This window comes from Myotis yumanensis, unplaced genomic scaffold (assembly GCF_028538775.1).
Source record: "Myotis yumanensis isolate MYYU_CA2020_CCGP unplaced genomic scaffold, mMyoYum1.0.hap1 SCAF_11, whole genome shotgun sequence".
In the NCBI taxonomy this organism is placed as follows: domain Eukaryota; kingdom Metazoa; phylum Chordata; class Mammalia; order Chiroptera; family Vespertilionidae; genus Myotis; species Myotis yumanensis.
The window spans coordinates 34,228,337-34,239,330 of NW_027223762.1; the positions used below are offsets into that span (position 1 = coordinate 34,228,337).

At 47.9% G+C, this 10,994-nt stretch overlaps 1 protein-coding gene across 1 annotated transcript; it reads left to right on the top strand.

The window, feature by feature from the left end:
* The first annotated feature begins 3,266 nt into the window (after positions 1-3,266).
* Positions 3,267-10,252, top strand: LOC139019638 (protein SPATA31F1-like). The gene is given in 6 exon segments (XM_070428590.1): positions 3,267-3,410; positions 4,305-4,350; positions 5,332-5,392; positions 6,384-10,023; positions 10,056-10,089; positions 10,092-10,252. Coding segments are annotated over 6 exon segments (4,086 nt in total).
* The last annotated feature ends 742 nt before the right edge of the window (positions 10,253-10,994 follow it).

Genomic DNA, 10,994 nt, shown 5'->3' on the forward strand with positions numbered 1-10,994 from the left:
GGTGATAGAGGGCGGCACCCCAACTCCCTGATTGCCCTGCGGCTCTGTGTGTGACAGTGGTGGCACCCCAACCCCCCCACGGGCCCTGCTCTATGTGAGACGGGGTAGAGCCATACCTCCCCATCGGCCCTGCCCTGAGTGTGACAGGGTGTGGCGCCTCAACTACCCCCCCCCCCCACGGGCCCTGCTCTGTATGTGACAGGGGGGAGCTCCTCAACCCCCTGATTGGCCCTGCTCTGTGTGTGACAGGGGGCAGCTCCCAACCCCCTGATCGGCCCTGCTCTGTGCATGACACGGGGAGCTCCCAAAACCCCTGATTGACCCTGCTCTGTGTGTGACAGAGTACGGAGCCTCAACCCCCCTGATGGTCCCTGCTCTGTGTGTGACAGGGGGCAGCACCCCAACCCCCTGATCGGCCCTGCTCTGTGCATGACAGGGGGCAGCTCCCCAACCCCCTGATCGGCCCTGCTCTGTGCATGACAGGGGGGAGCTCCCCAAACCCCTGATGGGCCCTGCTCTGTGTGTGACAGAGTATGGAGCCTCAACCCCCCTGATGGTCCCTGCTCTGTGTGTGACAGCGGGCAGCGCCCCAACCCCCCGATCGGCCCTGCTCTGTGCATGGCAGGGGGCAGCGCCCCAACCCCCTGATCGGCCCTGCTCTGTGCATGGCAGGGGGTGGCGCTGCAACCTCCCCATCCGCCCTGCTCTGTGCATGACAGGGGGCGGCACCCCAACTCCCCAATTGGCCCTGCTCTGAGCCCGACCAGGGGCTGCACCTAGGGATTGGGCCTGCCCTCTGCCACCCAGGAGCAGGCCTAAGCCAGCAGGTCGTTATCTACTGAGGGGTCCCAGACTGTGAGAGGGCACAGGCCGGGCTGGGGGACCCCCTCTCCCCCCACCCCCACCCCCCGAGTGCACAAATTTTTGTGCACCGGGCCTCTAGTTAAAAAATAAAGTGATTATTGATAAGTATGTATTTATTGCCATTTTATTCTTTTTAACTATGTTCTACTGTGTTTTTCTTTTCCTTCTACTTCTTAAAGCAGGCCCTTTAACATTTCTTATAATACTGGTTTAATGGCAACAAACTCACTTAGCTTTTTCTTGTCTGGGGAACTCTATATTCCTCCTTCAATTTTAAATGATAGCCTTGCTGGGTAAAGTAGTCTTGGTTTTAGGTCCTTGCTTTTCATCACTTTGAATATTTCATGCCAATCCCTTCTGGCCTGAAATGTTTCTGTTGAGAAATCAGCTGACAGTCTTATGGGAGCTCCCTTGTAAGTAACTAACTTCTTTTCTCTTGTCATTTTTAAGATTCTTCTTTGTCTTTAACCTTTGCCATTTTAATTATGATGTGTCTTGGTGTGGACCATCAGTAGATGAGTGGTTAAAATTCTGTGGTACATTTATACAATGGAATACTACTCAGCTGTTAAAAAAGAAGGAAATCTTACCTTTTGTGACAGCACAGATGGACCTGAAGAGTATTATGCTAAGTGAAATAAGCCAGTCAGAGAAAGACAAATACTGTGCGTGGAATCTAATGAACAAAATAAACCAACAAACAAAGTGGAGACAGACTCGTGGATATAAAGAACAGACTGACAGCTGTCAGAGGGGAGGAGTTTGGGGGATGGGTGAGAAGAGACAATAGTATGGTGATTGCCACAGGGAATGGGGTGGGGAAGGTAGAAGGGAGAGAGACTTGACTTGGGGTGATAAACACACAATACAATATACAGATGATGTATTGTAGAATTGTATTCCTAAAACCTATATAATTTTATTAACCAATGTCACCCCCATAAATTCAATTAAAAAAAAGATCCCAAGCAAAAAAAAATGAATATAAAATTCTGTTTAGATTGTTGGCTCTTTCTTCTTGTAAATTAGTCTTATCTTGGAAACGACATTAAATATCTTGAGAGCAGGAAAGCAACTCCACTGAAATGCCTTTGTACACTTGACACTACCCAGCTTAGGGATGAATACAGATTGGGGGTTCACAATACCAGTTGGTGGAGGACTGACTACTGGGGAAAGGACCAATTAGCCTCTTCATATATTTTGAGCTCAAGGATTTTTGGCTGCGAGACCAAGTCACGTAGGGCAAGACTCTCTCAAGGAAATTCAGAAGTCCTAGAGCAGGGGTGGGCAAACTTTTTGTGAGTGTGTGCCAAAACCAGCAAAATCTCTGACTCAAAATTCTTCTGCGTGCCAACATGTTATGCCTACTTGATATCTCTTAAGGTGTACGTATATGAAGAACCTTGAAGAAATAATAAAATTCATTCGAGCGACAAAAACACAGTATATGATGATGAAAAATACATTTGTTTTTTAATGTATACATGTACACTGATAGTCCGGCAGAAAACTTTATGACTCCGTTTGACTTTATGACTCTCTGCCGGTAGTCATCTCCACGAGCAGATAGAGTTCTATAACATGGTAACAAACAAACAAAAAACCAGCTCTAGAAAATCAACTGTTAAAAGTACTCCATACATGAGTCTCATTAGAGTATCTCCATGGAAGACAGTGTTTGCAATCTCTTTCCATTCATCTGCAAGCTTAAGGCCACACGGACTGAGGGACACTCCTTCCTGCCTCCCACAGTGGCATTTAGAGATACTACCACCTTGGCCATACTGAGGAGTTTTCAGAGATACCTTCCCTGCCATGTTGGCCATGGTCTCCTTTATGCACCTCTGATTTCCCATCACACATTGCTTATATCAAAGATCTCCATTTCCAAGCCATCGCCAGCTTCTACCCACCCTAAGTTTGTGTATGCTTCCTACATACATTTCAGTACAGATGGGGGTGAAGATCCTTCTGTACCTCTTTCTCAAGAGGTGTCCTGTGTCCCTAGACACTCAGTTTTCTGGGGACAGGTGACCAGAAAACTGTCATGACGGAGAGAATCAAGTCATCAGGCTGATGTAGAGTGTGGAAAGTGAAGACAAAGTGGGCACATAGACACTGCCTATGCATGGGTACCTTTAGTCTCTGACTCTGTAACCTTTACAGACAACCAGACACACTCATCGACAGACTGAATCACCACACAAACTTCCCTAAGACATAAAAGTCTTTGACACTACACCTGTCTGGTGAAACAGAAAGGCTTTGTGATGCAGTCGGGTGACATGGTTCTATCCTCTGTGAGGTGGAAATGACAAGGCATGGCATTGGGGGTCATTAGGTACTAATGTCCTAGATATAGGGAAGGGTCATCTCCTTGTACTTGTGAGTTTTAGACCATGTTGAATCCTACTTTTTTCCTATGGGATTTGATGTATCCCTTATATACCTATGGCTCCATCTTTATTATTATCCTAATGATCTGGCAAGTGAAAAGGAGTTACCATGGATTAAGGTTAGAACCTAGAAGGAGCTGCTGTCAGGTAGGGAAATACTGACTATGATTAAACTGATTATGCCTCGGATAAGAAGCTTTTAAGACCTCAGAATCTCTCCTTTTACCCTCCCCACCCATTATTATACCACACATTTATTTACTTTAATATGGTACTTTTCTTCTCAGAGACTAGAATAACTCCTTACCAGACTATCCCGGCAATGTATTCTAATAGAAAAATCAAGAACCTTCCTATCAACCTTGAATAGAGACCTAGATTAAATGAAATCTATATCCCTAGATCTTAGAAAACTCCCCAATATGAAGGATTCTTTCCATTAGTGGTCCATTAAGGTACTTGTTGGCTATTAGATCTACACACCCTTTAATTTGTTCCACTCTTCTTTTTTTTTTTTTCATGCTAACACATAAAGGCAATATTAGATGAAAGTCTATGTGTTTTCACAGAAATCCTGGTAAAGCCCCCAGCTTGTTTGCATACATCATTTTTTAAAAAATAATTCTTTATTGTTGAAAGTATTACATATGTCCTCTTTTTTCCCCCATTGACCCCCTCCAGCCTTCTCTCCCTTCCTCCTCTCCCCCAAGCCTTCAGCACCCTATTATCTGTGTCCAAGGGTTATGCATATATACATACAAGGTCTTTGGTTGATTACCTCCCACCCATGCACGCTTCCCCACCTTCCCTTTGAGATTCCACACACTGTTTCATGCTTTGAGTATGTAAGAGTCTTGAAATGAATCAGAACCAAGCAGAGAAGGGAAATGTTGGGGTGAAAAGGATGGAGATGGAAATGAAAGTAAATAAAAATATAGACATATAAATAGAAAGTGATTAGTAAACATATATTAGATTTGTCTCATTTTGGACATAATGAAAAGTGTCCCAGTTTCACACTTTAACTTTTTTGTCTTTAAGCGTCACCGAAAGCTCAGACAAAGGGCTATAGATGCAGCAACAAAAGGTAAAGTCCTAGTCTCTTCTCTGCCTTCCCTCCACTATGGGCAAGGTTCCCATGGATTTTTTCCTCCTTTGATCTCTGGTACCAGGGACATGTACTCTAACCACTAAAGGTGCCAATTCTCCAAGTCAACAAATTCTCCTAATAACTTTCTTGGGTGGGAAATCAGAGCCTGGGAATGTTCCAAAATCCTCAATTTTACCCCAAGGAATGAAGAATGAGAAAGTGTGGCAGAAGCGCTTAACTGAGTAATTTACTACTTTTATGAACCAATGGAAGTCCCTTTATCTCTCAGTCTTTTATTCATTAAACTAGAGGCCCGGTGCATGGAAATTCATGCACTGGAGAGGGGGTCCCTCAGCCCAGCCTGTCCCCTCTCACAGTCTGGGAGCCCTCAGGAGTAGGAGGCGACCTGGCAATCAGGGCAAGATGACGCCCCATCATACCTCTGCTGCTGCCACTGCCAGCAGCGCAAGCCTTGACCAGCCCTAGTTACCGGCTCCTCAGGCTGGCCCTGGGTGGCTGGGCAGGTGCCATCTGAGGCTTTCCACGTGCCTGCTGCCCCGGCAGGGCTTAGGGGACTGGGCACCACTATCTTGTGGCTGTGGGTACCACCATCTTTGAGGGAGTGGCAGTCAATTAGCATATTCCCGCCTTATTAGCTGTGGGCACCACCATCTTTGTGATGGCATGAGGGTCAATTAGCATATTCCCTCTTTTTTAGATAGGATAGGCACTTGAAGATCCTGCCTCACGGTGTGATTGTGAAGCTCCAATGAGATTAGGTCTTGGACAACCCATCGTAATTGGTTAAGTTGTATGCAGACGAACCTTAATGAATTGACTATTGGGATTTCCAACCTTCTCTTATTCAAAGGCCTTCATTTGAATGCCCTATAGGATACCCCTCAATCCTTTCCCATTCCATGTAACACTGTCTCCTGGTTTCTTTTTCCTTTTATTTTTTGTCTCCTTGTTTCTCAGCTAGAAAACATTCCTTCAAAGAAGATGAGAAGCCATGGGAGCTGCTCTCTGTCATGAAAAGGTGATTACTTGCTCTTTGTAGTCTTCCAACTCCAGCCTGAACTGTGATGATTTCTCTACTTGGCCTGGGACAGGGATGAAAAAAGGGATGATGACTGGGAGGGAGTCAGATACAGTGGAGGCTGGAGCACTGGTTGAGAGGGTTGCCAGGACAAGGAAGGTTCAGACATCTCAGGAGAGAAGAGTCTCCTACTTCTACTCTGGGCTAAGCTCACAGTGTTTCTGGAATTCAGAATTCGACTTGTACTTAATTTATAAAAAGCTCTGCATGGGTTGGCACTCAGCTACAAGACAGTTACTCAGTCAAGAGAATGGATAAATAAGTGCATACATAAGTCATCACACTCATATTCTTACAGCTACACCCTTTCAAGGGCAGACCCCTGGACCCTGATGACATTACCTCCTCTGGTTCTGTCTTCAGGGAGCCCAGTTCCTGAGACAGCCCCCATCCAGGAGCCAGTTATCTTGTATTCTTCTTAAAATCTCTAGAGAAAGGGATTGGCTAGGTATAGGAACTCATCAGAGTCCCTAGAATACAGAGTTTCCACAAGTAACTTATTTTCCAGAGTTTGGAAATATTGAATACCAGTCTGTGGCCTTTTTAACTCAAATGAGACTAACTCCAGGTTCTACTTGGTGATGTTCCAGTAGCTAAGAATTGGCTCCCCCATCTGCCATATTTCCTTCTCCGGGTCAACTTCCCCATATGGGTCAGCCAAGAACTCACGCCACCTCCCAGTTGTTCATGGCCCTGTGTTCTCTTGAATGGTCTGAGACCTTGCCTTAAGGCCCCAGACCCTCAGTTCAGCACACTATAACCTTCCAAATGGCATTTTCCTATGAAGAAAAGTTTAGGGAGTAAACACTACAGTCAGGGAGAGGCCCCAGGGTGTACAGGACTAGGAAGGACAGGACCAATCTTCAGGTCACAACTTTCAAAGAGGAAGCTGTCACTCCATCATTAACAGTAACCATGTTTTCTCTTTCAGCCACAGCTGGCTTCCTCAGGAGGGAAGTGTGCGGAGCCTCCTCTGTGCCGATACCTACTGCCAAATCTGCAATGCCATGGTGCTGGAGATCCAGCGGTTGCTTGTGGGTGAGAACAGCCCGGTCTCTGCCACTTCACCAGGACCATTAGAGGCCTCCCCTTGCCTAGAGATTTTGTCCAAGTCCAACGTGTCTTTTGAGCAGAGTCTGGAGCATCATTCCATGCACCCGAAAGAGCTTTCATTTCTTTCTGCAGCCCCTTCAGTATCACAATTTATGGATCAGAAATCCTTAACCTGGTCAGCTGCACAGTCAGTCAGTTCAGATAGCATCAAAGATTGTGAGGCTGAACAGTCCCAGCTAGGGCAGGCATTTCAAGTGCAAGAAACTCCAGTGGATTCAGAGACTATAGTTTCTTCAAGGTTTGAGGAGCCTAGGAATACAGTGAACCAGCAGAACATATTGAAGAGCAATCTCAACCTTGTGTATGGGGACCAAGGTCAGCCACCCTTGCATCCCCAGGTCCCTATGCTGATCCTGAACCAAGAAATCACTACCCTGACACATTCTGTGGCCTTTCCTATGGCCACTGTCCTCCCTACCCACCTGCCATTCTCCAGTCCTGAAGTCCTGTGGCTTCTTGAGGTACATGTAAAAAAATGGATGCATTTCCAGAGGTGGGGGCTGCCTAGTCGTGTAGAGAAGTCTCTGAGGCAGTTTATGCCAAACCTACCATTGTTTTACCAACTTGTAAACAACCAACCAGTTTCTTTCATCCAAAATGATATTGCTAAATTCTCTGTAGAGAAATTTGCGACCATTTCTTATCAGACCTGTGGTTCATATATGGCTGGCCAGGCTACCCAGGCATTCTGGGTTTCTGAATGGTCCATTATAAACCCAATACAAAGATACCACTACCAGCAAAGCCCAAACCATGTGGTGCCTCTAGCCTTCCCGTCTCCACCTGGTAGAGACATAAGTAGCCTCTACCTATTTCCTGGGCAACAGGCTAATGACTCAGTGGGCCACTTACAGCAGAAATACACCCAACTGTTCTGTGGCTTACCTTCCCTGCACAGTGAGTCTCTGGCTGACACCTCCTTGGGCTCTCAAGATCACTTCACACGTGGGAGCATGTCCAAGCTCTCCTTGGAGGATCCTTTTCTCTTCAAGGAGCTGTCCTTCCTCCCTCTGTTGCCTAGAACTCCACCCCAGTCAGCCCCACCCTCTTCCTCATCTTCCCCAAATTGGGTCATGCCATCTGATCATCAACCAACTCAGATCCATGTCCCGTTTCTGACTCTGGCTGAGTGTGAAGCCTTAGAGTGGCACCTGCTGCAGAGGCGGCTCCAGCGTCAGTGGGGTTTGCCAGCTGTTCTGCAAAGAGCTCAGCACACCCAGAACCCTGTGCAATATAAGTCTTGTGGCACAGCCCCGTCTCCTCGGACTGTGAAAACTTCCTGGCCAGGAAAGCCCATTTCTGTTCTTACAAGGGAGCATGCCCGGAGGCTGCTGGACTTCCACCTCCAGAGGCAGCTGATTCACCATCGCTGGGGCCTACCCCAGATGATTCAGCAGTCCTTCCAGTTGCTCCTGGCCCCCACTCACCAGCAGACTCCATCCTGGAGCAGCACAGCCCTAGCCAATGTGAGTGTTGCCCAACATTCAGCCCTAGAGGCTACTGGTGCTGATGGCCCTTTCTCACCCTTTAAGGACCCAGTGTCAGTTCTCATGCCACACTTATTTGACCAGGTCAAGGCAATGCTGCAGAGCCACATCAACTCCAAATGTGGGCAGATTCATGAGGGTAAGGTCCCTGCCCATGTGTATAGGTCTTGTCAGTGCCTAATTCCTGGGGACCTCAAAGTGGCTCCCTTCACTTGCATCCCAGAAAGCAAGCTCTTGGAACGACAGGCAGCAACCGACCCTGACCTACAACAGAAAGTTAGGCCCTGGATGCCAACAGTCCTTGATCAGCAGCAACAGACCACCCCAGATGCTGTCACTGAGCCTCGTAAGCTAACTCAAGCCCTGTCCAAGGAAGTCCTTGAGAAACTGGAGATGATTTTACGGTACAAGTATCTGGCCTTCTTATCAGGGCTGAATCCTCTTTATTACGTGGCTCCCTCCAAGGCCACGGCCCCAGCGATCACTACTCATGCTGCCACCACAGAGGTGGTGCCTGAGGCTGTCAAAATCTTAAGAGAACCTCTGACTCAGATGATCTCACTTAAAGAGCAGTGTCTAAGTCGTGAGCCATTTTTTCAAGATACCAAAGAGACTTGTGAAGAAAGTACAGGTGATTTTCAGTCTGAAGTGCAAGTGGAAGGAATGATTGAGATGGAGCCTCTAGAAAGGCAGACAGAGTCTGCTCGGCCCTATTTACTGAAGAAGCCCATCTTGGCCAAACTAAATTTCCATCTGAGAAGGAAGGTCTTAGAGATACAATGGGGAATTCCCACAAAGGCAAGGGAGTCCAGGGAACAAACTGGAGCAACCCCAGAGAACACATCCACACAGGAGTCTCTTGGGAGTCTAAACAACCAAGGAAAAACATCCCTCCAGGAACTGCCCATCCCACCAGACATTCCCTGTGCCCCACATCCAGAGTGGCTCTCCCTTAAGGAACAGTTGTCCACTGAGTTAAAGGCAGTGCAGCAGAACCAGAAGCAACCTAGTTCCAGAGCAGCACCCCATGGTTCTGCCCATGGGCCCTGCAAGATGACTCAACCCTGTAGAGACATGACAGAGGGCCCAGTGCTTTGTGTTCAGCTGGAGACCAGTGTGAACCACCCCAGCCTGGAGGAGTCCCAGATCCCTAAGTCCCAAAACTCTGGCAAGAGCAAGTACTCAACCCCAGTCCCCATGCTGACTGAAAAGAAAGAGGACCCAAGGAAACCCAAATCATCAGGAAAACGTAGAGAAGGAGGTGCAGGGTTTGTGCTCTTCTCAACAAGAGAAAAAAGCCAACCTGCTGGAGCCCAGAGGCTAGAAAGGATGCTTCTGAACAGGACACCCCAAAGCCCCTGGCTATGGAGATATGGCTCGCACCTTGATGCTCTCTGTCAACACAGTTCCCAGCATCGCCCTCAGCTTAAGCCCCCAGTCCTCCTTCCAGGAATCCCTGGAGGGAAGGAATCTAAGAAGAATGACCTCCAAGACAGTCGAACCAGTCTCAATGTCAGCCTCAAGGAAGCAAGGATTCCTAAGAATTCCCAGCCTGTCGGGCCCCAGGCGTCACAGGCCCAGCCTGTCCAGGCCCCACTCATTCAGCATAAGCCATTACAGGGCCCAACTTTGCAAGGTCAGGTATTGCAGGGGCAGGTGATGCCAGCACATACTCACAAGAGGCCCAGCCTTCCAGAATCAGACTTGAGATATAAGATGAAATCCTTTCTGCAGTATATCAACCTCAAGGCAAAAGGCAAAGAGCACAAGGAATCCATGTTTTTGACAGCGGTGAAAGTGGCCAACACAAGAAAAGAAAACGTAGCAAAGAGGCTGGCTCCAGCCAAAAGTCCCACGGAGCAAACTAAGACAGAGAAGAAGATAAGAGGGGACCCCAAAGCCCCATCTCCCCCGCACTGAGAAACAAATGGGCCTGGTCTCCTTGGAAGGCTCCCATCGCCCAAATAGTAAGCTCAGCCACCTCCTGCTCCCATCAACTCCAGTCTTCCTCAGGCTTAGGCCAACCCCGCCACTGCCCTGGCACTCTCCTCAAGTGCCTTGTTCCACCCAACCAGGACCCCACCCCAATTCTCAACTCTCACCTCAGAGGGAAATGTTGGCCTGCTCAGGAAGACCCAGCACAATCAGGCTCCCCCATGTCTGCATCCCTTACATGGATAGCTACTGTCTTTGTCATTAATGTGCAGTGGGGCAGCACTCCACCCAAAGTACAGTCTGTATCTCTAAGCAAAGAATTGTCTGTCTGTTCCTTCCCTCCACTGTGGCGTGTTAAGGGAAGGCATGAGGGAAGCAAAATGTCCTTCCGATCTAGGGAAAGAGCTTTAACCCACATTTATGGGGGGTCAGCATTCTACACAACTCCTCCCAGCCCCTCTCTGGACAGTGGATAAAGGGACTTGAGTAGAAAAGGAAGACCCTCATTTAAGGTGCATTGAAGGGAAAGGTCAGACTTGAATTCCAGCATGGCTTCCCATGGTTTCCTTGAGCCCAGAGGAGCAGTGAGGATAGTACTGACAAGAAGGAGTGGCCAGGAATCCCACAGGCAAAATTCACTGATGACTTCTATACATGGCCATCTCTGGAGAGGAGCTTTTTAGAGAAGTGTCACAGTGATCCAACCTCGAGGAGGTGCTTTGTGTTTATCAAAAGCATGTAGCTAATGTGATGGAATGTCCAAAGCAAATGATAGAATCTCCCCCTTTCTGCTCCCTCTTGGTTCTTGGTTAGATCTTTCTGGAGAACTCAGCTGGGAGGCTGCTGTAGCTGTCTTGCCTATATCCCACCTCCACTGCCTGTTATCTGCATGGAGTGAGTCCTGCAATGAAGATCCCAGTAGGATATGGAGAGGGGCTTGTTTACCACCCCCAAGGACAGGCAGGGGGAAGGCAGGGAGGGGAGCATATAGACAAACAGAGGTCTGA